Below are 27,955 nucleotides of genomic sequence, written 5' to 3' on the forward strand. Positions count from 1 at the left end.
AGCCAGAAGTGACAAATCCTATTCCCCGAGCACTGGGAGGCAGACTATTGTCACAGAACTCCCCATTAACTACTCCACATCCACAACATCAATCCTGGCAAGCCACAGTGATCTTACATTTTCACACGCACTTATTTCCCTACGTGGCCATATTCGTCTGCTTGGGGCTACCAGACTAAACATTTTTGTTGGCAACCTCCATTTGTTGATATTTCTGACTCCCATTTAAAAGACTGAGTATGAAACCCAACCTTTTCCTAAAACTATTATAAATAATTAGAAGACCACTGACGTATGGAATGGGAGTTTAAGTGAATATTCATATTTCATGACAAGGTCCACAAGCAATGCTAATTAACCCCTATTAACTTGAATCTGTCACTATCAGCTTCTGCCAGTTAACTTCCTTGACCTTCTCTAGCCTCCACCTTGTTACTCTACGATGAGAGTCAGGAAAAGAGACTCCAGCTGTTGTACGCTGACAGGGGGCAATTTACATTTGGCCTTCATTAAGAGACAGAAAGCATCATTGAGACCAAATGTACAAGACAGACTGGTGGAGGTTATAAAAAATTCAAGTGGCACACATTTTTCCCTTTCATCTGACAGTTGGTATTAAGAAGCTATATATCAACCTCAGACACATAAAATTTAAACTAAAGAGAGGGCATAAGAATTAGACTACGAAGACAGCGCCTTCTGTCTGCTCCATGGCTATTTCATGTATATGAAGCAAGACAGGTCAGGTGGCAATTTTGGAGGTATGATGAAAGTCACAGAAAATACAACACTGGTGGAGCTTGCTAAGATTAACAGGGATTCTTCAGGCTTTAGGAGGGGGAAAGTATGATATTATTTTTATAAACCAAAGAATACACACATAAGATCGTGCCTGCCAATTATTTGCAATCATGCACTCTCAGCTTCATTGAAGGTGAAGATATATACCTCAAGGCTTCCTTCACTCAATCATCTTGCCTCCATCCAAACTCAAACCAAATAGCTGTAGAACCTGCTTTCCAGAGAACCTCCAACTTTTCTTAAAATGAGAGAACACTAAGAGGTCCATTTGTTCGCTGAGAAGCAACCATGTCCTTAATCAAACAACTGCTGCCTACTTCTAGCTCGCCTACCCACAAATACAGTTGCTGCATGCAATGCATTGCTCTCACAGGTCAACCCAAGGCCTGTCTAATCTAGTGTTCAATGCACAGAGAAGTAAAGATGAACCTGAGGCCATCACAATTAAGGCACGATATACAGTGGTACCTCAGTTGTCAAACATCTCAGAAGTCGAACATTTCGGTTTTCGAATGCCAAAAAACCAGAAGTAAATGCTTCCATTTTTGAACGTGCCTTGGAAGTCGAACAGCTTCCGCTGAGTTTTTTTCAATTTTCTCTACTGAATTTGCAGGCCGCCCTTTGGCTTCGGTTTTCAAATGGTTCGGAACTCAAAACGGTCTTCTGGAATGGATTACGTTTGAAAACAACTTTCCTCTATTGTCCCCAGCATTTGGTAACTAAACACTTTCAAGCTGAACGTTCCATTCTAATCTATCACACCAAAGGTCAATGACCGACCTCCAGTTCATCACAACTAAAGGGGATGAATCCTGCAAATATTAGGTAAAGAAACATTTCCTTATGTTTGTCCGATTGACTAAATCATTTTAACTGGGTAAATTCAAGCCATACTGTTTTAACAGTCCCCCAAACTTCATATAGTCACTGTTCCCCTTCTCTCCCTCATCCCACATTTATTTAAAATACTTTTCACCTTGGAAAGCAATGACTTAATAAAACTATTAAATATAACATACAATTAACAAGACAGATACAGCAATAACTATGTCAGACCCAACCATTAACAGCCAATTAAAGCCCGAGGGAACAACTTCGTCTTCTGAAAAGACGATAGAATCCTACATTATTTTGCTTCCCTTATAGGGAGGATGCTCTTCCTGAGTTGGGGTGAACCCTAAAATGAGAGTGCCCTATCAGTTTATGACAATCTCTAGAAACACTTTGGTGCCCTTAAGAATGTGCAATGGAAGAAGAGTTCTGGAGTCAACTGGTTCCCCTTTGTTATCTGCAGCCAGGGTGACAAACTACAGTGTGACAGTTTCTTGCTCTTCCATCTATATTACTGTAAAGACGTTGCACGTTCAGGCCACAGCAAATGAGAGAGAAAAGATGGCAGCTGCACTAGGAAAAATGGTATGGAAGCAGATTTCCCACAAGAGCTCTTTCCTGCTACACATCCCTTCAGTCAGCAAAGCACCAGTAGAATCAATTGCTAGGAATCCTAGTTGCAAACTCTGAAGTGGATAAACACACCCGCACAGCTGGATTGGGCCCTGGTTGCACCGCTCTCCAACGTACTAGGCTACAAAAGCTGGTGAACATTAACAACACTGTGCCCTACGGCCACATTTGTGCTTGGATGTAACATTTTCTTTAGTTAGCAAATCATACAGGCTTGATCTCACATTCCTAAAGCCAAATACACAAGATGCCAGGCTCTCCAGCTGAGAACAAAGGCTTGCACAAAAATGAACAGGGAAAGCTGGCGTAAAAACAGAAAGCCTCAGAAGACTTCTCCCAAGGACTCACCATTGAAACCTTTGTTTTTGTCAATAGTTAGAACTCTCTCTTGACTTAATGAGAAGACTCCAAAGGTTTTTTTAAAACACACACACACAAACACACACCATGTTTCATTACAATTGAATGTAGGTTTGAGTTTAGGAGAACCAAAGCTTCTTGGCACATAACCAAAATTCTGTTGCCTTTTTAGACATACTCACTTCTTTCATCCACAGCAACTTAGGTGGCTGCATCTCGGCGGACATTGCGCCACCAACAAAGCACAAGACTCTGTGCCGTGTCCCGTTGATGCGTGCTACTTGGTCAGCTGCACGATGGTCCATCCACAGAATGATGTTTCTTTTGTGTTCTCCTTATAAAACAAGGCCAATCTTAGAGTTATTTCTAATTTAGATATGGGTAACCCACCTAGCCCCAAAATTATTTAATGAATTTATATCCTGACTTTCCTCAAGGCCAACATGTGTGGGGAGGTCTCCTAGGTGGTCTCCCATCCAGACTCTGACGAGACCCAGACCTGCTCATTTTCAGTACAATGGTTGCTGCATGTGCCCCTGGCCTTTAGACCACAGCCCTTAGACCATAGTCCTCTAATCCTATAGCATAGATGGGAAGTCTGTGGCCCTCTGTATGTTATTGGACTGCAACTCCCATCAGCCTTAGCCAACAAAGGCAAAGAAGACTGTAGTCAAACAACCACTGGAAGGTCACAAGTTTCTCATCCCTCCCTTTCTGTTCCTAGAACTGTTTCACTTGACTTCTCCAAATTCAGCTAATATGTAACTTTAAGCAAAATCTTTCAACAACTCTTGTTTAATTCTTGCTAGATAAAGCAATGACTGTGGCCTTGGACACAAGCATTTCAAATAAAGCCATGCAGGAGATATCTCGGAGAACTTGTGGTACAAGTCTTTCCTATTTTAATTTCATAGCTACCTGCTGAATTGTTGTTAAATAGATTTCTTTCTCTTTTTTTTAACCTTGTATTTCACTTTAATGCTGGAAATCTCGGTGTTCTATTAGAAAGTCTTACCTTCAGAGTTGACCGCCAAGGGCTTGAAATGAGCGTCCAAAACAACAAGCGAACAGGTAGCATCAAAGCCCAATCCTCGAATCTGAGAAACATCTATCCCACGGACAACTTTCTGTGAAGAACAAGTCAGTTATATATTTTCAGAATTGCATACAGGAAAAACACAAACACAAATATGAATATCTAAAATAGGGTCATTGCTGAAAGGGTTTAGGTTCCTGAAAGATTACTTGAGTACAAAATGTATGTGTGGAAGGGGGAGTGGAAACCCAATTGCTCTTTCACATTACCATCATCCCTGGAGAGCATGTTCAAAAGCCCAGGGAGGGCATGCTCTTCCGCACACAGTTAAGACTGCTTATGTGACAGGCCCCCAAAGCTGCAGAGGCTGGTTTTCTCCTACTTCAGGATCACACATGGTTTTCTAAATCCCTCTATATGCTGAAAAACTAGTTAAGATTTTGATATGTGAATCAAGTAGTCTCCAAATTCCAAACCCCATCTCAGCTATAAACTTATGAGGAATAGTCATTATTACGGATTCTTAGCTTCACAACTGCAAAAGGAACCCAGTAGGGCCACAAATTATGTGCAGGTTATGTTCTGGGGATCACACTTAAAGCCAAAACGGATTATAGTCAAAACACACTGGGTTCTATGGCAGGTGGAATAGCCAAAGTCTCTCTCCACCACCACCCCCCCCCGCTACATTTACCCCTTTTTCATTTGTGTGTGTGTGTGATGGGTTTATTGTACTGAGCACCCAAAAAGTGCTAAACATTTGACCCATTCTATTTAATTGCAGCATTTTTATACCACCCATTAACAAAACAGTCTCTGGGCGGGGTACGAGATAGAGATAGTAAAGGTAAAGGTAAAGGTAAAGGTACCCCTGCCCGTACGGGCCAGTCTTGACAGACTCTAGGGTTGTGCGCTCATCTCACTCTATAGGCCGGGAGCCAGCGCTGTCCGGAGACACTTCCAGGTCACGTGGCCAGCGTGACAAGCTGCATCTGGCGAGCCAGCGCAGCACACGGAACGCCGTTTACCTTCCCGCTAGTAAGCGGTCCCTATTTATCTACTTGCACCCGGGGGTGCTTTCGAACTGCTAGGTTGGCAGGCGCTGGGACCGAGCGACAGGAGCGCACCCCGCCGCGGGGATTCGAACCGCCGACCTTTGGATCGGCAAGTCCTAGGCGCTGAGGCTTTTACCCACAGCGCCACCCGCATCCCTATCTTATTCACTATCTAGAGATAGATATATAGATAGATAGATAGATAGATAGATATAGATAGATAGATAGATAGATAATAGATGATAGATAGATAGATAGATAGATGATAGATAGATAGATGATAGATAGATAGATAGATAGATAGATAGATAGATAGATAGATAGGCAGGCAGGCAGGCAGGCAGGCAGACAGACAGATAGAAATATGACAACTTGAAAATGTTATTATAAATAGTTACAATTTAAGGCGGATGTTTCAAATAATTACTTCAAATGCTGTAATGTCTACTGAGATGTAAGTCCCATTGTTTTCAGTTTAGTACCATCTTTCAACAACTTGTCCTTTGGCTCTTTGCTGTATTGAGCAGTAATGAATATACTTTAGGGTGTGAGTGAGGTCGAAGAAGAAGAAGAAGAAGAAGAAGAAGAAGAAGAAGAAGAAGAAGAAGGCAACTCATTGCCCTCTGTTAAGAGGATGGCAATGAAGGTACTTTGGCAAACTAAGGTCATAGATGCTCCTACTTTATTACTTCTTTTTTTTAATCCACTTATCTTTCAGTGACCCTCAAAGAGGCTCACACCAAAATCAATCGATAAACACATGGCATGTACAAATGCATAGACATAGCTAATACAACTCAACTTTTCTTAGCTTGGTGAAGAAGTATTTGGCACTGGGGACAGATGCAGACTATGAGGTACTGTAAGACCACTATGGCAAATAACTCTTTTCCTGCCACCCCAAACTTAGCCAATGTTTGTCTTATATATAAACAGGTCACTATAATATGCAGTCAGTACTACCTGGAGGTTCAAGTGCTCTTGATGGGCATGGGATTCTTAGTATACTTTGTTATTTGTTTTCAGCACACCTATTATTTAAACAATTTTAATGCCGCTTAATTACAGCCATTCCTAAGTGGTGTGCAGGAGACTCAATACAATGAAACAAAAATAGAGCTAACTATGAAAATCAGAATTCATTTTAAAAGCCTGCTGGAATTAATGTCGATAAACGTTCAATAGAGTGAATAAGAGTAAATGAAGAAATGCATGCTGTTTCATTATCCTCAGGCACACCCCCATCTTCCTCCATCTCCTTTAGGGCACTCACTGCAGAGAATGGCTCATTAATATTTGAAAATCCTGATCAATAACAAGCGAACGGTGAACTGTCCAACTATGAATTACCAGGCATCTCATGCATATTTGAAGAGCCAAACTAAGAACGCCAAGCAGTCCGAACCCAGGACTTTTTTTGTAGAGGACTGAAGGTCCCCCTTCCCCACCCCAAGACCACCCTGACAATGCTGGCTGCCAAAGGAGGTCATAATACCCACAAAGAGATGCGAAGAACAGCTAAAGAAATTCAGGAGATGGAGCAACATCCTGATGTTTTACATTTCCCCTACCTAGGGTTTCCATATTTCAAAAAGTAAAAATCCTGACACCCGCAAAGTTGCTGAGCTTTTTTAGGAAGCCCCCAAACCAGGACATGTCAGGACTTTTCCTGACTTATGGCAAGCCTACCCATACCATACTTCAGTACAAATGTCTGCTGTAGAGGGAAGGGTGCTTGCTAACTGAGATGTTGGCTTTACCTGCAGTTCCATTCTGAGCCAGCTTCATTTCTTTCTACCCCATAAGTAGATGCTACAAGACTAGCACCAGGTATCCATCACAGGAATCTTGTACTATATTTGTGACACTAACGAGAGTCTCTGATGGTGAAGGAAAGCTTTTCAAGCTGAATGAAAAGGTCTCTCTGCCTTAGGTGTTCATTTCGCATTGTTTTAAAACCTCTATTTAGTTTCTTTTGTACTGTTTTTGCAACACAAAAAACTGCAAGTACTCCTAACAGATCAACTGAGAAAAAAACTTATAATTCTTCTCCCCAAAATGCAAAAAACAGTAAGCATACAAAATGATCCCCAAAAACAAAGGTGAAGTTATCTCAAGACGCTGACAAAATTAGGATTTGGTTTAAAACAACAACAGCCCAGCGCATTTCGGCCTGTTGATGTTAAAGGCCTTTCTCAGGGGCCAGAATTAAAAACAACCTAAAATGTTAAGATAACTGGAGATATCTTCAGGCTGTTTTTCATTCTGACCCTTGAGGCTTTTAACAACAATAACAGCCCCAAATGTGCTGGGCTGCTTTAAAAAAAATTAAATCCACATTTTGTCACTATCCTGAGATATCATCTCCTTTGTTTTCACATACATACACATAATACATATTAAAAATCTTTGTCCCACCCCCAGTGTGGTATGCTATTAATTTCCTCTTGATTTCGCACACAGACATTTTCCTCCATATGATTTGTGTTAGGACACAATACCCTTTGCTTTCCAATATGTCCCTTGCAAAACATGCTTGTATTGGAAAAACTGTCCAGATGCCCTTAGGCAACCAGGAAGTCCAAATGGCACATGAGTGAGCTAGCAGAGAATGGAGGATCTCTCTATTCCTCCCTCCAACAGCCCAATTGGTTTTTGTGCTAGATCAAGAGGAAGGAAAACATCTTCCTCCATGTTCAAGTATGCAGGCAGAAAAGCAATAGATCACTCTGCCCCTCCTTGGCCATTCCACTGGCTAGAATGATATTTTTTATGAATGTGTTAAGAAGCTAGTAGCCTATATTTCCAGGCTGGCCACAGAATTGGAGTCTTCTTTTCCCCTGCAGTCAACATGAAACTGCAAGCTAGTAGCCAAAACTTTGTAGGCTAGCAGCTCATATGGACTACTTTTCAAGGCTGTTTATAGAAAGGAAGAGAGAGAGAATACCTGAAGCAAAAAACAGAGTAGTGTACAGCTGATTAAGCTCATTCACTTTTTGGAGTTTGTTTTTTCAAAAAACAGGTAATTGATGTTTTCTTTCTGGTTTCTACCATAAGCGAAAAACTTCTACCTCAAAGTTACAATTTTCTTCCACCCAAAAAACCACAACCTTCTTCTTCCAATCCTGAATGTTAAACCTAAAAACTCTTCCCGCAGTTTTTCCAAGAGCCACTTATCAGTATACATCCCCCCACCCCTCACAAAAAATAAAGAGAGGGATTAACTGAAACAGTGCAGCTTCAGTACCATTTAATAGAATGTGGCCAGATATACTAGAAGGAATACAAAGGTGTTTTTTGTGTGTGCTAGCAATAGAGGTATATATACAAAGGCAGCAGACAGAGAAATCAGAGAGATGTAGTTCTGGTTAGTATAAAGGTATATATATCAGAAGCTGCTGTTAATCTTTGAACTTAATAACACGGCCATTATATAGTCAAATCTGGAACAGGAAGCAAAATTAAAGGTAGGCAGAGATTAGCCAGAAAATGTCACTAGTTATATCAGCCCTCCTAGAATCTTGTATCTCTTGTGTGCATGAAAATGGTTCGATGTGACAAAGGCAGTAGAGTCTGCCTCACCTCATTAGAAAAGCTGCCTCAGTGTGTAGCATAAAATTCATAGCGAGCATTCATGTTTGTACCTTTGTGACTGTACAACACGCAGCCCAGATGTCATCAGAGGATTGCTCATAGTGGTCTGGTTGTGGTGCCCAAATTTGAATTGGCTGCTCTGCGTAAGCCACCAACGTCCCAAACTGGTCTACCAAAGCCGCACGGACGCTTGCTGTGCCAACGTCAATTCCAATGTAGTAATTTACCAGTTCCAGGTTCTCACTTTGCATTTTGAGCAGACCTCTGGGTGACAGGGAAACAAAAAGGGACTTTTTAAAATATGCTTCACTTGGATAAAACTTCATTCTCTCCTATCACTGCTCATCTTTGCAATGGACACTGCATACCAACAAATTCTACAGTTTGAGATCCAATGAGTTTTGCTACATGTTACAAATGCCAAGCCAAGGGACAATAAGGTAGCCGCCTCACCAGTACAACCCTTGGTTTGAAGCACACACACACACACACACACACCCTGCCCAACCTTTGTCAGGCACAGACCATCAGAAGCGCTGCAGGCCAACTTATTTGGAAATAGTTTGTAAGCTGATAAGCCTACCTATAGCAAATTATTTAGACTCTGGTTGGATGACTTTTCTCTCCAATAAGCTTTCCACCATAAAAGTATCATAAAGCATTTTTCATTGCAATAACACATTTTGGTCTCCTAATCCCACATTCAGGAAGTTACTGCTCCTTAACAGAAGTCAAATCAACAAATTGTGCAGGGTTTTATTTTAAAAGTTCCTGTTGTGTTCTTGTCATTGTTTTTACCAACTTCCAGTCACATGTAAGAAAGACAATTTCTCAATCTCATTCCAGGAAGTATAAATATTACAGGTATTCTCCCTCACACTAACAACAAGGTTCCTATATTTTATACCATTTCCCTACACAGTACACATCATTTTAAAGAGTGCCTAATGCCATTCAAGTTCTCAGACATCAAGATAGTTGGAGTCCTCTTCTAACGTTTGCTTCCAGTGAAGAGGACCTGTTTTTTGGTAGTGGCACCATGGTTATAAAAAGTTGTCCAGATGAAGCCTGCAGGATCAGTCCACAGTTTGCCAATAATAAGATGATGTTGATGATGATGATGATGATGATTTATCATAGGTCATGGCTCCTCAACAGACATCTAGAAGATAATTTTATAACATTGTTTCCTTTGCTGTGACTTTACAACTGCAAAGCGATTTAAACTGTTTTCTTAGTCTGCTGCTATAGTTTTCATTTTGATCATTTTGGGATGCCATGGTTTTACTGGAAGACACCATGTGGTCCCATCAGGTGGAAAGGCAGAGGAAAAATGAGTTAATAGTTTAATTCATTTCTGGAATAATATGAATAAATAAATTATGAATAAATAAAATGAATAAGAACTCACACGTGAACCACAATGCACAAGCCAAGGGAACCCACATTCATCATGAAGGAATGTACATGCTGGTTCAACCCATGTTTTATATAGGTTGCAAGCCTACATACACTTACCGGGGAACAAATCCTATAGGACAAGCCTAATATTGCACTGTTAAAATCATTTTATTGCATTGCTATGTGTAGTGTGCAACACTTTGGTTCTTACTATTCATCAACTGCCTCTAAACAAAGCAACAGAAAGAAAAGCATTACCAATGAGTATCAGCAGCAGCAGCAGCAGCAACAGTTGCCAGTTGAGCAGTCCAAAGACTACAAATGCTATGCACTGCAGCCAGTCATACGCCAATCACACTGTAGAGTGACAGTTTTTCATGTCCAAAGTGGACAGAGTGACAGGGGTTTTGTGCACAAAGTGGATGGGCCTTTATGACCCGTCAGTACAGGCAACTCCCATTTTGAATGCATTCTCGGTGCTTGCATGCATCACTGCGAACCCAGAAGTGGCAGGCAAAGGGGGCGTTACAGGGTATAATGGGAGTGTGGCAGGGCAGGCTTACAAGTGCACTGCCAACACGCGTGATGACCCAGAACATAACCCCCATGCAAAATAGGGTTTTCCCTGGTATATAACCAGTAACTTCATGAACAATGATAAAACTGGACTGCCATGGTATATGTCCATGGATGAACTCCTAGCAGGCTCCCCATCCTTTCCAAATAAATAAATATATTTTAAATATACAGACATACACATGCAGACACACCTTTGCCCAACATTGGGCCATAATAATTGGCTTTGGAAGCTCAAGCGTGTCTGTAATCCAACAGCTAGGATGCACTACATTGTTTTGTTCTTCATCTCACAGTCTAACTTGCCATTGACCAAAAAATCATTCAGTTTATAGATGCCTCCAACAATTGTTGATATAAGGTTTGTCTCTAGAGGAACTGTGTTTAAAAATATTATGCGTTCATTTATCATTCTGCATCACTTCAAAGTGCAACATTCCTGTAACTCAATCCAGTTTCCTTGCAAAAACATTGTTTGATGCTAAGAGTACTACAGAGTATAATACATTTGAGATATCACCTACATGACATCTGGATCTACGCACAAAAAGCACTGAATTCTCCAGTGCATCTTTTTTTTTTTAGGGTCAACAGTGACTAGAGTAAATATCCTAAAATCAGCAGAGTTCTCCTATAAGGCATAGTCAACAAGTTTTAACTAGGAAAAATACATTTTGGAGTAATGGGGCATTAGAAAAATTACAAAGGCAGACTGACTGCATTGGATGCCATGCTAAACCACAATTGAAGCATTATGTGAAGAAGCGTAAACAAGACACAGGACTCATCCATACTTGCACTTGTCTAAGTGATTTTTCACTTGTCCTGCAATTTCTAGGCATGAGTCTAAGCAGTCTTGCCAGTGCCTGCCATTTCTCCCCAGAAAACCCATTCCTTAGCCATAAATCGGGGAAAAAAACATAAATCCAGAGAAAACCCAACTGGTGTTTGCTCCGATTCAGAAGATCAAGTGGGGGGGGCGGTAATGAGGTGAGGCAAGGGCAAGTCTGGATAAGCCCACAATAAGCCTTGAGCTTTCACACTACTCCCTCCCATCTCCAAAGTGGCCAGGAATTTGGAAAACTGCAGTTTGTCAAGTTGCTTGGATCAACTATAGCTACTGAAGATAACTTGCTTAAATTAACGGTAGATTAACCACAGTTTCTGGTCTGGACAGATTTCTGTTCTAAAGTCCAACTCTGTCCCATTATACCACATTGGCTTTTTCCTGTCGCCAATGTTCTTGAAAGGGAAGGGGGTGGGGGTGTACCTTGTTTTTGAACTCTGGCTAAACAAAAATCTCACTCAAGCAACAAGATGCTGCCCTGACAGATGTCAGGAAAAATCAAAATCCATCCGACAAACCATAAAGTTGTTTCAGCTGATAATTCGAGATTAATGAAATCAATAAATAATGGACGATTAACATTTGGGCTTCTCTCTAAAGCTGTGCTCTCAAGTTTGCACTGGCTAATTCAAGCACTCAATAAATAATGCACAAATTTCTCAGTAAGTTAATCAGTTTGTCAGACTGCAGCAACAGAGCTTGAAATGTAAAAAGGCTTGTTTACATGTTCAGTTGTCACAGAGTAACTCCAGAATTCACTGCAACAAAAATCAACAACTCAGAGGTTTAAGGGAGTGAATGAGAAGCTGAAATAAGTTGAAAGAGAATTTAAAATCCCTGGAAAGATCAAGGGCTTCTTATTCTCATATAAAAAAAAACTGGTAAGTGAACAGTTCAATGAAGATACATGTTGACTTGTGAATAACACCATATAGTGACAGCAAAAGTGAGTGGTTGGAATAGTGGAGTTTCTTGTTCACGTTTAAAAGAGTTTCAACTAGTTTATACATAGTATCAGCCCCATATTGATCACTTTTGTTTGTTTTTTAATTTCTATTTTTAAAATATTTATTTTTATTGAAACTTGTCCAAAGGTATACAAAAGTTCATACCCAATACAAAGTATCTTTTTTATAATACACCAGAATAAAATTAATGCTTTTACGATCTAATCTAAAAAGGAACAGAAGGGAACAGAAGGGGAAAGGGTAAAAGAGAAACTTTATGCATATACTACTCATGCGCAGCCATGTATACAGTGGTACCTTGGTTTAAGAACAGCTGTTTATGAACAACTTGGATTAAGAACGCTGCAAACCCAGAAGTAGGTGTTTTGGTTTGTGAACTTTGCCTTGGAAACAGAACATGTTCCAATTCCTGCTGAGTGTGTTCCATTTGTAAAATGAGTCCCCAGCTGCTACGGGAAAGCGCGCCTTGGTTTAAGAACGCTTTAGTTTAAGCACGGACTTCCGGAACGGATTAAGTTCATACACCAAGGTACCACAGTATATGCTACCTCAGGAAATAAATAAATAGAATCATACCAGGAAATGATGGGAGAGAGCTGGAGAGCCCTCATGGCTCATGAGGAAACCCTCCCTGAAGCCCAAAGAAGACATCAGTGAGGGCAGAGGAAGCCCCAAAGAGACCTGAGGAGCAACGGGGCTTTTTTTTAGGCTGCTCAGAGTCCCCGCCTAACAGTTGACATACAGGGTAGCACAGCAGAAGCAGCCGTTCCCATGTGTCCTCCACCCAGCCCTAGAGCTTCAACTCTAGGTATTTTCTTTCTCTGAATTGGAGAGAGAGCTGGAGAGCAGGGGGAAATGGGCATTTAAAGACTTTTTAGAGAGTGCTCCCCACTTTATGCGATGTCTCTTATGTGCGCGGTGGCCCAGAACATAACCCCCAAATAGAATCCAACTATTCTATTTTCCATAAGCCAATATTTTTTTTAATCCAGGTATTACAAGTTCATTTTCTCTTACACGCAAAAACTCCATAAGAAGTATCCAATCCTTAATAAATGTCAATATTGATTTTTCTCTAATTAAATATCATAAATTTCTTAGATATCTGTTCCCTTGAGTTCAATGTGTGCATACTCTTGGGTTAACTAGGTGTTGCAATCCTATATCCACTTACCTGAGAGTAAGTCCCCTTGAACTCAGAGGGACTCACTTCCGAGCAGGAATGTATTGGACTGCACAGGAAGGCCACCATTTTGTTGCTGTCTTCAATAATGACCCCCAGTTCCATGAGGTAGGCAACACCATTTTGCCTGACTCTTCTGAGAAAAGACTTAATGGTACAATCCTATACAACTCTACTCAGAGGTCCTACCAAGTTAAATATAAACCTTTTTTTTTTTTTACTCTCAGGGTAAATGTATATAGAAATACAATCTAAGTCAGCTGATGAAATAGGAGAGGGTGTAACGGCAACAGGAACTTGGTAGATTGTGTCATTTCCATCACTTTTGGTCTTGAAACAGAACATAGCCTTCATCTCTTCTTGTTTATTACCCTACTGCTGATCGAAGTGTGAAACAGAATTCAACTTGGATTAAGGATGTTCAGGGGGCAAACTCCCTAAAGACATTTCAGGCACTTCAGGGATTAATTTAGTCCCTTGTGCTCAGTTGTATTAGCAAGTCATCCCACAAAATGATTTACGCTTTGTAAAGGAGTCTACAAAGTGACAGACCACCAACATTTGCATATTGGCTACGGTCCAGTGTGCTTCCCAGCAAAGCCATCCTATCAAACCAACACCTAAACCAAGTGTCTAATTATTTGCGACAGATACTGGAAAGCCTAGGCCAACAGTAAATTCAACAATTAAATCAAAAATTTTAATACATGCTACAAAACATGCTTTTGCAGACATTTTTCACCCAGCAGCGAGAATGTTTCAGTAACTAGTTTCCAAAATTTAATGCATTAAAGGGGACTTGTTCACCCTTGAATCGTAATTGTAAAGGAGGACAGCCCTAAGTAATTTGTCATCCTAAACTTAAAACATTTATTTAGATGGTTGGTACATCTGCAATTCTAACACACTGCTTCTGAGAGTTCCTGTCACATCTATTTAAAAGTAACCAGGGGCTCTCACGCCAGACCAGTCTTTTTATTTTTAACTGCACAGTCCTACACATGTCTACTCAGAAGCCCTACTGAGCTCAGTGGGACTTACACCCTGGTAAATATGTATAGGTTTGCAACATAACTGAACACTACACCAGGATTGGAGGTACAACACTACTTAGCAGAGGAACAGTTGCTTTACCCACATTATAATAACAATAATTTATTACTTACACCCCGCCCATCTGGCTGGGTCTCCCCAGCCACTCTGGGCAGCTTCCAACTGGAGATTAAAAATACATTAAAACATCAGTCACTAAAAAAACTTCTCTAAACAGGGCTGCCTTCAGATGTCTTTTAAATGTCAGATAGTTGTTTATTCCTTTTGACATCTGATGGAAGGGCATTCCACAGGGCGGGAGCCACTACTGAGAAGGCCCTCTGCCTGGTTCCCTGTGACTTTGCTTCTCTCAGTGCTTCTCTCACTACTCCAGAAGGCCCTCAGCACTGGACTTCAGTGTCTGGGCCAAATGATGGGGGTGGAGAAGGAGGCAGGCCCGGGCAAGATTACACACACATACACAACCAGACACTCTGGAATCTCTTCCACAGCCCACTAATTAGAGACAGTACCACCACCAATATTCACACATGGAGATAGCCAATTAACTCACCACAGTTAGGGCATGCACCCCACTACATCCCCCAAAGTCAACAACACAGCACACTCCGTCCATAGCACAGCCAGCAACAACCACACTACTGCACGTCCCCCTAGGAGTACCTATAGGGGTTTGAATCTCCTTATGCTCCTCAAAACCATCTCTTTTTCAGCAGAGTGGAACACGGCGAAGACATACAACATAGTGCTCACATGAGATACCTGCAGAGAACACATGGGATGCCCTCCTGGGACAAGAGCAATGTTGGGATGACTACAGGTCAGTAGCAATGCTGCAGAGTTCCATCAGGATGCATTTCATCACCCATGCTGTTTAAGATGTACATGAAGCCACCGGAAGAGGTCATCTGGAGATACAGACTGAGGTGTCACCAACACTAGATAATGCCAAGCTCTATTATCTCCTTTTCATCAAATCAAGATGAACCAATAGGTGCTCTGAATCAGTGGCCGGGCACATTAACGGACTGGGTAAGAGCCAATAAACTGAGATTAAATCCAGACAAGATAGTGGTACTGTTAGCAGGTTGTTCATCTATTTGGCTGATTGATGTTCAACCTGTTCTGGATTTCTCCCTAAAGGATCAGGTTTGCAGTTCAGGGACAGTCTTGGATCTACAGTTGTTAGCAAAGAGGCATGAGCAGCCTCAGAGCCTCACAGCACCGTTTATTGGCTTCAGCTGATAATACCAGCTGCAACCCTACCTGTACAGAGATACCTGCTCTGATTACTTCAATGCATTATATATATATGGGCTTGACTTTGAAAACAGCCTAGAAACTTTAGTTGGCTCAAAACAGGGCAGCAAGACGGTTAACTGGGGCTCAACCATATGATCATATTATACGTTTTGTGATCAGCACTGTTTCCAGGCCCAATTAAGATGACTGACATTAAGCTTTAAATAGGATTTGAAGAATCACATCCTCCAAACTATCTGCCTGATCTCAAGATCTTTGGAGACCCTTGTCCAGTGCCCCTGCTAAACAAAGTGTAGCAGATAACTTAGTAGAGAGATGGCCTTTTGAGTGTTGGCAGCACAGGAGGTGCAACTGGTGCCCACGATGCCAACACATGCTTAAGCCACACAGGACAATAGCCTGGTTCCTGCTTGATCCAGCCAGTCCTTTTGGCCCACTCCTCCCTCTGACAGCCCATGTGGCCAATCCAGCCCTCTAGTCCCAGCAGGCCTTGTCTTCTTGTCCTCCCCAACAGCATTTCCTCTTAAGCTTTGGAAGCAGTGGGTACTTCTTGTCTGTAGGAGGGCAGTACTGGAACAATAATGTTTGGGGAAAGCACAATACTTATATATGGCAAGAGGGTAGACAGCTACAGCAGTCATACATTACAGTGTGCGGGCTGTTATGTTTAGTGCTTCACATATTTATGATACTTGCATGGTGATAGTTGCATAAGTATGTATTTTGCTCAGTGTACGCACACTAGGAAACAGAAATCACAGCTTCCCATCACTTGTAATACGTACAGCAACACACACCTACCTCTGATATAGTCACAAATAACAATCGACATGTGGACTGCAGGCTAATTTCCACAAAGAAATCATTTCCATGAAGGAATTCAGTAATGTTTAAACAGACCCTGTACTTTGCACCGTGTTCTAAATAACACACTGAGAAGGTGTCTCTCTTTAAAGAAGGCCCAGATTGGGGCTGCTTTCAGGTGGGATTTAACCACATACCAGCAAATTCAGGTTGCACAATTGTAGTTGATGAGGACAACAAAACCGCTCCCCCGCCAAAAAAAACAACCCTGCACTTTTTGCAGCAGGGAAATTAATTGGAAAGTGTGGAATAATGCTTGCTTTGATGCAATGTCATCTGTCAACCTCCCTGCAAACAAATGAATACTCCTTGAAAAGCCAACACCGTCGAATCTCCCCACAAAAATGAACGTCCAACAAACAGGTCAAGCAAAAGCACCCAGTGTGTCTGTCTTAGCTCTTCAGTAACCCTAGGGCAATATTTCCCAGCCTTGGGTCCCCAGATGTTGTTGGACTACAATCCCCATCATCCCCAACCATTGGGCCACACCAGCTGGCGCTGATGGGAGCTGAAATACAACATCTGGTGACCCACAGCAACATATCTGCAACTCGCATCAATTTCAAATGCAGCTGAAAGAGTGTCCATGACCCTTGGCTACTTGAGACTCTCTTCTCACCCTTCCCTCTTCCCAGGACTAGTAACCATGTACACCAGGATAAGGCATCATCTCAGGGATAGTATTTGGTTGCCATTTTGCAAGGGGAGTGCGTTGGACAGGGAACTTCCCCTTTTCACTTCTTAGGTCCCACTGCATACTGGGCTCCATACATACACAGGGGAACAAACCTGCAAAGCAGAAAAATAAACACATGCCTCCACTTTAGGCAAACCTGGTGTTCAGGATCAAAACCTCAAGCTCTCTCCCCATCTCCCCCAGAGTCAACCAAGGTAAACCAGAAGGCAACCAAAGTACACCCAAAGAGGGAGGGGGAAAGGGACACGACCCCTTGGGCAAGGGATACAGAACAAAGCCCGAGGTGTTTTCTTTCCCCTCTTAAACGAAAGGAAAGAAACATCTGCGCGAGGATTTCCTGTAACGGAACGCTCTGCTATAGAAGGCGATTCTTATTTGGGTTGGAGAGCAGAAGCCACTTACTTGCCCAGCAGTGAAATATGACCTGAGCTAGCAGTGGACAAGCCGCTCGCAGCACACGCTTTGCAGCAAAGAGAGAGAGGAAAACCCCCAGAGTTCCTGACAAGGCAATTTCCGGGCTTCTTGCACGGGAGCAAGAGCCGTTGCCGCGAGGGGGGAAAGGAAGGGGGGAAAGAAGAAGGCCTCGCTCCTTTTCTCCTCTCTTGGCAGCGGCGCCTTGGTGCCGCTGATCCCGATTGGCCGGCTGGCCCGCGAGGCGGGATTTGGCGGAGGAGCCTGGAAGGCGCTTAAACGCGCAGTAAATAAAAGGAGCTGCTCACCCGGTCCTGCTTTTTGTCTGTCTCTCTCCCCCAGCCCTCCCATTCTCGCTGCTTGTAAAAACCCATCTGCGGAACTGCACTAGCGATGCCCGCCTCGGGGATAAAATGTGAAAGCCCATTTAATGGCTTATTTGCCAGCAGAGATGATATGATAATCTTTATTGTCATTGTCCCATACAGAACAACGAAATTGAAAATCTACATCAGACGTTCAGATGTCTGCAAGCCTGCAATATACTCCCGTAGGGACTACCTTAAAAAGGTAAAGGGACCCCTGACCATTAGGTCCAGTCATGGCCGACTCTGAGGTTGTGGCATTCATCTCGCTTTATTGACCTTAAAGGTTTACCTTCCCACCAGAGCGGTACCTATTTATCTACTTGCACTTTGACGTGCTTTTGAACTGCTAGGTTGGCAGGAGCAGGGACTGAGCAACGGGGGGGGGGGGGGATTTAAACTGCCGACCTTCTGATTGGCAAGTCCTAGGCTCTGTGGTTTAACCCACAGCGCCACCCGCGTCCCTTATTGGCCTTACACTGCGTTTAAAACCAAAATTGCATTTGAATAGAAACTTTTTCTTCAAGCAGCTAGTCCTAGTCCTAGACTCTCTTTCCCCCTCTCTCTGCCCCAAGAAACAAGCAATAAGATACTGTAAGAGAGTTTATAAGGACCTGCGCTCTGGCTTTAACAGCAGCCCTCCCCAAAATCCGCCTCAGGGAGAACCAAGGAGCGGGGTGGAAAGAGGCTTGAAGTCTGTGGGTGTCTACTCAGGTGTAAGCCCCCACTGACTCCAAAGGGACTTGCTCCCAGGTGTGTTTATAAGGCTGGCGCCACCTTGCAGGAAAAGGCTAAGCATCCGGAAGCTTTGCATGATTTGGGAGTCCAATCCTCAATGGAAGGGTTGTCGCAGGTGTAGTAGGGCATGTCTTCAATCTTGGCATCGGCCCCTAGGAACGGAGATATCCTCTGCCAGGAACCCTGGACAGCCTCTGCCAGTCAGTGCAGACAATACTTGACTAGATGGATGGTCTAAATTGGTTTAAGGCACCACTTTGCTTCCTAACACCTTTTCCCATATTGAGCCAACTCTGGCCCTCAGGTCATCTTCGGAGCAAAGAACAGATGTACATAGGTGGTGACAAGATAGGCTTTTGGGTGGCGTCCCTTTGTTTCGGAATTCTCACCCAAAGATGCTCTCCTGGCACTCACTTTAGCATCTTTTCAGTACCAGGCAAAGGTATTTTCTCACAAATTCTGAATATTTTTATTGTATATTAAAAAATATGATACAGTGCTGTTGGTATTTATCCAACTGACTAATTTCAGTGATGGTGGTGATTGTGATGGAGTGGCATTAATGGCTTATTGTCTTGTGTTTTATACTTTTCACTGCTGTTTATAGTGTACTAAAGTCACAGAATTGTAGAGTCGGAAGGGGTTCCCCAAGGGTCATCTAGCCCAACCCCCTGCAATGCAGGAATCCTGCCCACAGTTTTCCCTGGGTGGGCTTGAACCACCAACCTTCTGGTTAACAGCCGAATGCTTTGACCAGTTGCACCACCTGAGGGTCTGTACAAGTTTTATTACTTTTTCATGTGTTTTGCCTTAAGGCTTCAAATGGATTGGAAGCAGTAGAGGTAGGTCAGTAGGAATTACACCCAGGAAAGGACATAGGATTGAAGTCTTAAATGTTAAAAAGTGACAGCAGCTGAAACTAAAAGCCAGCATCAATGCATCAAAAGAAACACAGATCATACTCGAATTCCAAAAGCTGACCGCAGTGAAGAAGTTTGTACAAGCATCTAAAAACAAGCAGAGAGAGCTTCTTCATACATCAAATTCCTACAGAAGAAAGTGACCCATGCAAAATAAAAAATACACACACACACACAGAGAGAGAGAGAGAGAGAGAGAGAGAGAGAGAGAGAATACATGTAATCCATAGGTGATTGTGACACATAACAGCTCCACAGACCATGTTTTTCATTTCAAGTAGAATCTGTATACATGCATTAGGAAGCAGCAACAAATCATAGTTCCCTGTGCAACTATAATATGTGATTAGATTGTGTGAGGCGAAAACATTCCTCTATAACCAGGCCTTTGGCTGATTTAAAAATCTATGGCCTTTTAAATGTGTTTGCGGGAAGGGGGTTACTTTGTTGTTGTTGTTAAGTATTTGTATTTTTATGATGAAGGGTAGTATATAAATTTAATAAATAGTTATAATAACAATGCTAACTAAATACACAGTCTCCTTCTGTAAACAAATTTTGTAAATTTGAAATATGCTTAAGCTACACAGTTGTTCCAGATTAAAAAAAAATAAAAACAAAGATTTCTGTCTAACAATGTACTTAAATATTCAATCCAATCAAGCAGGAAACATGTACATTTATGTACATATATGCAGATATCATAAATATAAAGGAATATAATCTCATTTTTACAATCTAACATTTTTACACATGGCATTACATGTTGGACTTGAAATGGCAGAATTCCATTCATTTTCGGTAAGAGATGTACCCATAATCTTTCCACACCTCATTTTGAAGCAATTTCTCCATACCAGGCATGCTCTCAAAAGGAGAGGGCATGAAATAATCTAGTTGGGGGAGGGGAAGTGTGGGAAGGCAGAGATTTGGAGGAAAATATCATATGGACAACACCGTTAATTGAGGTACAGAAAGCTTAATATCCACATTAAACAACAGGAAGAATGAGCCCTAAGTTTCAAACCTATCTGGTTGGATTTTGCACATAGACCAGAAAGGGGTGCCATCTTATCCTTTGCCTCAGGCAGTAAAATGACTTGGAGAGCCTTGCCTCTCTCTGATGCACTAGTTTTCTGTGTACTGTTTGGAAAGTGTTAAAACTCAAAGAGTATTCCTGTGGTGGACACAGTCCCTACAGTATGATATAGTATACTCTCAGAAGTCCTCTACTGTGTGATTTTGCTAAACATGTACATTGGCTCTGAGAGCACAGAGTTTCAGAATAATGGCAGGTTCCATGCTGGGTGCCAGAGACATGCAGCAAGCTTATGGTGATGCAGATTACAGACTGTGAATTCAATTTGGTGTTCTTTTAGTTGTAAGAAGAGGCCATCCTAGGAAGATCTGAATGCTTTTCTAGTAGAGAGACAAAAACCTCCTCCCACTCGCCCTTTTCTCTTTCCCTTCATCACCCAAGTTTTGCCTGATGAATGAAAGTTCTTTGTTTTCCTGCTTTATAAGTGGAAAGAAAGCCAACATCAGCAGTGGTATAAATCAAAGTTGCTCCATTTTGGCCTGCTGCCGATTTGACCACTAATGTCAGATAATTTAGTGGTTCTAAATAAGAGGTGGCATCTTTGAAATATTCTTCCTTACAGAGCTAGACCTGATGTGACACTTGCTGGAGGAGAAACTATTTGCATAAATCTGTCTTAAAAGGCTCACTTAATCATATTACTTCACCAGCAGCAGTAGCCTTTGAAGGCTAAAGTCCATACATGATGGGAAATAAGAGAGAGAGTTCATAAAGGTGATGGTTCTATTAACTACTGCAGCACAGGGCTCCAGTCACATTGAAGGCTCTGGAGCTGTGTATTTATTGGGAGTTATCTTCCCATTGTGGGAAGTGTATCTGCTTTGCTGTCTGAATTGATCTCCTTTGATATTATCTGCATTTCAGAACATGGTGCCAATTTAAAAAAAGACGTGTGCACACTTTTTTTTATTCTTCTTTGCAGCTGTCCTTAGAACTCTATGTCATGATTCTGAGATAGCTTTGAGGGTATCTACACTTCTCTTTGCTTCAGAAACCACGGGTAGTGAAGCAGAGCAGAACGGGTCATGCAGCGTGATTCTGTGCATCCTTTTTCTGAAGTAGGTCCCATGTGTTAACACAGTGGACTTACTCCCTAGTAAGTAGGTTTAGAGTTGCAGCCATAACAGCCAGTTTATCTGTTGCCTGAATGGGATGGGAGCTGATAGGATGGCCATTTAACACAGCTCCCCAAAAGTGGGCAGTTTTGCACAAAGTTAGCATGTGCTAAAATAGATACACATGTAGAAATAATTGCTATAATTAACCCTCCACTATGCCTGAATATAGCACTAGGTGAGAGCCTACTTTCCTCTAGCTACCAGCAGCCACTGCTGAGGACATCAGAGGGAGAGGAAGTAGCTCTAAGGCATCCTCCATGGTGCCCCAAGACATCTCCAGCTGAAATCCCCTCCTTAAGGAATGTCCTAATTGCACAAGCTGTTTGACACCGAAACAAACTGCCTTGGCTGTTTTGTGCTGAGGCAGATGGCCATCTGACAGGGATATTGTAGTTGCAGGAACCCCACACTGTAGGAGATGGGCTACAGGATCTCCAAAGTCCCTTACAACTTTAAAAGTCTATGATTCTGTGAAATGAGACTGGGACGCATTTATAGAGGATGGGTCTACCAAAAGCTATCGGTTACAGAGAAAGTATACCTTTGAATTGTTGTTCAGGGGATCCAAAGGGGCCCAGGAGATGATAACTTGGCTAAAACTGGGCAATGTATCAGGGAGGCTTGTGGATTTCATTAAGCCACCCTAACTTTCCTGAAATATTTATAGTACCATTCCAATATGCATGGGTAGCTGTACAAGCAATGGAGGAGTGTCATCAATTATATGCCTTGCTTGTTCCCAGAAGAATCTAACTGAGCTCTGTTGGAAACAGATGACTGAACTAGATGTCCTAGGGTTTTTGGTCTTATCTGGCAAGGTATTCTAACATTACAATCTGATGTGGCTTGTTTGTACAACATTGTTAACCTTGGCGAGCACTCCTGGACATCTGTGCACTGTAGCAACATGACTTATCATATTATCCTGCTAAATATTTCAGATAAGTCTTTGATCCTTCATACTCCATTAAGGACATCCCTAAAGGAAATGGAAATTTTCCTCATTGTATCAGTTAATCTTGCACAGAAAAAAGAACTAACCACTCTTGCCTTCCCAGGGCAGTCAGTAGTTTCTGAGATTTTGGCATTAACTGATCTTCTAGATATAATATGTAGCATAAATCCTTCAAGCACTTTGTGAAAGCAAGCCAGAAAGTGTGTCTCCTTTAGAAGTTCTGTTCTAACAAGGCCTAGTTTATCTGCTTGGTTTTCTTGTACAGATAGCCAGTTGCTTGCCTCTGTTTCTGATGCTTTACTTATCATGAAACATTCATCCAGCCTTGCTGCTCAAAGAACTTTACATAAGAAAAGCTTCTTTTTCTTCTTCTATCACATACCAGTGAATAGTGTCGATAACAAGATTTCAGTAATATCTGTTTACTTTTTAAATTAGGATTCGTTCCTCTTTTTTTCTTAGTCATTAGATGGTTAGCTGAGAAATATTCATCAATCACAATGAACAGTAATTTTTTATTGTGCTCACTAATTAGAAAATATACAGTAAGTAGCATTGCAAAGCCTGCTCTATAATTTTATTGTAAAATTTAAATTCAGCTGGGGACCGTTGAGAAACCAGATAAGATGTTCACAGCATTGCTGAATCTCTGGCAAGGCTTAGACTGGAGACCATAAGGCTGGTGGGGAACCTTTGGGAACCTATGGCCCTCCCAGATATTGTAGGGTGACCTCTCTCATCATCACTGGCAGGGGAAGGGGGTGCAGGGGGTGCAGTCCGCCTCAGGTGTCATCCCTGAGGGGGGGTGACATCCCCACCCCATCCCCTGGGATGCATGCCCTGCCCCGGGTGCACAGCATATGCGCTGCTCCGGGTGCCAGAGCAGCTAGCTCTGCCTCTGCCCTATGCTGACTGGAGCTGATGGGAGCTGGAGTCCAGCCACACTGGAACAGGCACATGCTCCCCAGCTCCTAGGTCAGTCAGTTAGAGTGTGGTGCTGATAACGTCAATGTTGCGGGTTCGATCCCCAAATGGGACAGCTGCATATTCAGGCTGGACTAGATGATCCTCAGGGTCCCTTCCAACTCTATGATCTTTATCTCTGTGCCAAACAAAGGCCTAGATAAGAGTCACTAGAATAGTGCCTGAATTTGACTATTGTGTGCTTAAGTGAATCTAAAGATGTATAGATTTTATCATTCAACAGAGTGTTTGATTGTGATGAAAGGGCATGGGATGGCTCATTACACTGATTATCATTAGTATGGTAATTCTGGAATAAAGCTTTCAAACCCAGACTGATCGTGGCATGGTGAAAATGAGCTATGAGGTGGGCATGTGGAGAAGTAATCATATGACAGTTTCACCAGAGGTCAAATTTGTCCCACCAAATTCTCCATATCAATTTGGCTGTGTGGACATTGGCTCTAATGTACATTAACTGACCTTGATTGTACATGCTTTCAGTTGGGTCCTTATTATATCTCGTGGGCTTTTATAGATGTGCAAATCTAAAAGTCTGCTTAGGCAGACAGTTTCATTTTATACATAGGCAACACAGCTTCAACAAATTTATCACGGAATAAACTGTGGGCTCTGCTACACGGTTTATTTCCTCATTCAGTTTTTGTCATAATTTGATTTTTGCATTGCAGGACGCTGCCAGACATTAGGTGGAAGCAACCTTGTCATTTATTCATTGAGGTAACTGCTTTTTCTTCTGGTTCTATCAGGTTAACAGTTAACATTATTTCTCTCCTTGAAATGCCCCTTTGGCTTGGCTGAGATGTATCATAGATCAGCGTAGCTTCCAGGACATTAAAACATTAGTCATCAATTAGTTTTAAACTCCTGCTATAATAATATATCATTTATCTACCCTGCTGTGGCATTTTTGTGAACATTTAATTTTTTCCCCTTAAAGGGCATCTTGGTTTTCCTTTCAAGCTACATCTTTTCTTTGTCTCCCATACAGACACCATCTCCTTAAGGAACAATAAAAATTAGATTTGTTTGACCTGCACTGGGGGTTCATTTAAGCAGGATGGATTTAATTGCTCTGCCTGGTCTCCCAGACAACTTTTATGTAATATTCCAGACATTTACGCACTGTCTTTTGCGTGGCTGCAAGCAGGTGCATTTGACCAAGGATAGATGCCTATAAAGCAGGCCTTACAATTCATTGCCCATCTCCTTGGTAGTCCTCTGGGAAATTGCTGTACTCTTGAGTTAGCACTGGGATCTCATTAAGGGCTCACATCATTGCCATGTCCTGGTTCCTAATAACGTTTGCTTTTCTCTTTAATGTTCAAATTTATAGTGCAATTAAAGATATCAATACAGATGCCAATCCTTGTGTGACAATTCTTAAGCAATACTTCAGTATTTTCCCTTGCAATGAACCAGCCCTAAATATTATGGCATTTGGGTATTGCCCTGATTCTGTGCACTCCTCACTTCACTTCCACATCTTATATTTCATATCCTTGCCTATTTGCTCTCCATTATTAATCTACAGCACAGACCCCTGTTCATCTTTTTTGCTTTTACCTAAAGAGTTATGTACTGAAGTTCTCACCCTGGGCCAACAGGGGGATACTGTAGATAGTTTTCACTCAGGTCCACATATGCAAATAAGGGATCGAAAGTGACATTCAGTGATTGGATAGTTACAGAAAGTTGTTACAGTTGTGTGGTACTGGAGCTCTATATAAGCAGGCTGGCTGAACCCTTCAGTTCAGTTCAGTTCTGGCCTATGAATAAACAAGAGCTGTTTGAGGAATCGCTGTGTCGTCTGATATGTTCACCCACAACTTAACATAAAGCACTTTTCACCTACAGCTTCCCCGGAAACACTGAGTCCAGTTTCTCTTATATTCCTACATGCGCCACCATTGACCCAGTCATTTTCATATAATACTAAAAAAAGAGGGAGGTACAATAGTATATTGCAACTGCTAAGCAAATGCAGGACTCGGTTTCTCAAGATTGGTGGCTGTTGCAAGATCTTAGGCAGTGGGAGAGGAATGGGGGTGCGGTGGGAGTGGGCCACCCTGGGTGTCACCATTAAGGGGGGTGACAAAATGCCGGTCCGCCCGCCGCCTCCCCCTCAGCTGTAGGGCAGCTAAGTGGGAGTAGGCAGGCAGACTCCTCGGAGGCCCCACAGAGCATCCTGCCCCGGCTTGCCCTGCCCCTGGGCACAGGGCACGCGCACCACCCCAGGAGCCCTATCAGCTTGCTCTGCCGCTGATCTTAGGAGCTGGGTGCTTACCACACCCTCCCAAACTGTTTCAAAACTGTCTCCTTTGTCCAAAGGAGACGATGGGTTGGCCATGGAGTCTACATCCCTTGCTGTCAGTTATGAGTTTGACATAAGTACAGCTGTGTATTTTGTTCTCTTCTCCTGTTCTTAATGCATTGGGGGTGGGTTGCCTATAAGCTGCTAATGCTCTTGTTGAAAGTGCTGAAAAATCTCTAAATTCCTCTGATTATGTCCCACCCCCCTTAAAATGTACTCCATGCAACTGGCAAAATAAAATAAGAGACATCTAATAAAATCAAATACAGCTGGGTCCACCTCTGCATGCTAGTGAAAGATAAGACCTTTCATATTAAATATATAAAATGGATATGTATCTTTAACTCACTAGCATATGCAGGGCAGCAAAAGCAGCTTAGAACACAACAAACACACATACCAGAAAAAGCAACTAGCGATGATCCAAAAGACATGGATGGTTAAAGAAGGCATTTTCCCTCTACTACATATTCAAACTCCCTGGTAACCCCCATGATACAAAAACTCACATATATTCCAGCAAGGACTAGCAATGTATAAGAAGGTCAACAGCAGACCAAGAGAAATAAAACAGGGGTAGGGCTTGAAAAATTACAGCTGTAGCAATTCTGCCATTCCCATCAGACACCTGTGATTAAGGGAGGATTTGGTTTGGTTTGTGTTTATGGTGAATCTCCCTACTCTACATTTTCCAAAACAATATGTGAATCGAAACAGGCACACTTTAAACTATACATTTCTCCAGATTTTGCCATGCACTTCTCCTGCTATGTCATATGCATTAAGATGCATTTACTGGAATAAAGCGTGCATATATTGGCAGACATACAAACATGCATTATATCAGGGGGAATTACAAAAAAAAGTCTATATTAGGCAAAATTGCATACAAAAAATGTGTATAAGAGGAGAAAATTGCTCTAAAATGCTGGCAAATTCAGTGGCGGAGCTTCATGCTCTGGCACTGGGGGGCGGAGAGCAGGCGGGGGCGAGCTGGCGCGCATCCTGAGGGCATCCCATAGGGGTGTGGTGCCCAGTGTGGGTGGGGGTCAGCCAGGATCGCACTGCCGGGGGCGGTGCACTCCCCCCCAACGCCTCTTCCTCCGCCAGTGGGTGAATTTTCAAGAAGATTTTTTAAAATAAAAAAATCACAAACTGATGTGGAAATGTGGACAACTGAAAATTAGAAAAATGAGAAACAGACCATTGACAGATTCACTCATCACTAAGCAAACACTGATCAAATATAGATGCTGGGTTCAGAGGGAGAAAAACAACAACAAAACCATTGGTATTTAATACTTTCACTTCAGGAACTCTTAACATAATGCATGAATGGAAAGATTAAGAACTGTAGCAATCCAAAGCAACTCTATTGAAATAATGCAACCTTTGTATCTGTTATCTGAGGATCTTGACTGTTTCTCAAAGTCTATTTCAAAGCAAAGTATTAGCTCGAAGTAAGCAAGGCATTGTTGCTGCATGAATGCATCTATCTCATAGCATATGTGCCAATAGCCTTGAATTTGCCTTTGTTTTTGTTTCGTTTTTAAGTAATGCAAGACCTTGAGAGATATTTAGGCCTGGGAAAAAGTCTATCCTTTAACCTTAGTGGAATTGAAGTTCTCTTCTGGGCTCCACTACATTGACACCATTCAGGTTTACCCTCTTTTGCTTTCCACAAAATCATATCAACAAGGAGTCTGGTGTATCTTAGAGACTAACTCATTTTATTATAGTGTTCATGGACTTCAGCAGATGCATGAAGTGTAATCCTCTTCGCTTGTTTGTGTGTGCACATACACACACAGATGTAAGGCTGGCATCATACTGAAACTTGTGTGGCCGCTGATGTTGTCTATTAACCCAAAAACATTATTTTTTGTAAT

At 42.1% G+C, this 27,955-nt stretch overlaps 2 protein-coding genes across 9 annotated transcripts in view; one reads left to right on the top strand and one right to left on the bottom strand.

The window, feature by feature from the left end:
• Positions 1-17,770, bottom strand: part of FGGY (FGGY carbohydrate kinase domain containing) — a 152,902-nt gene extending 135,132 nt beyond the window's left edge. For 2 of the 8 annotated variants that reach the window (XM_053392262.1, XM_053392263.1), the window contains exons 1-4: positions 17,565-17,768; positions 8,361-8,574; positions 3,641-3,752; positions 2,808-2,959 (exon numbers count right to left, since the gene is read on the bottom strand). In XM_053392262.1, the coding sequence (XP_053248237.1) occupies positions 2,808-2,959; positions 3,641-3,752; positions 8,361-8,561 (465 nt within the window). In that variant the 5' untranslated portion in view covers positions 8,562-8,574; positions 17,565-17,768. Of the gene's footprint in view, positions 1-2,807; positions 2,960-3,640; positions 3,753-8,360; positions 8,575-17,564 lie in introns of all 8 variants that reach the window. The other 6 variants (XM_053392267.1, XM_053392264.1, XM_053392265.1 and 3 more) reach the window with 5 other exon arrangements.
• Positions 1-27,955, top strand: part of MYSM1 (Myb like, SWIRM and MPN domains 1) — a 286,494-nt gene that overhangs the window by 73,566 nt on the left and 184,973 nt on the right. The gene's annotated exons all lie outside the window — the stretch shown is intronic.

Source organism: Podarcis raffonei, chromosome 6, assembly GCF_027172205.1.
Source record: "Podarcis raffonei isolate rPodRaf1 chromosome 6, rPodRaf1.pri, whole genome shotgun sequence".
Taxonomy (NCBI): Eukaryota; Metazoa; Chordata; class Lepidosauria; order Squamata; family Lacertidae; genus Podarcis; species Podarcis raffonei.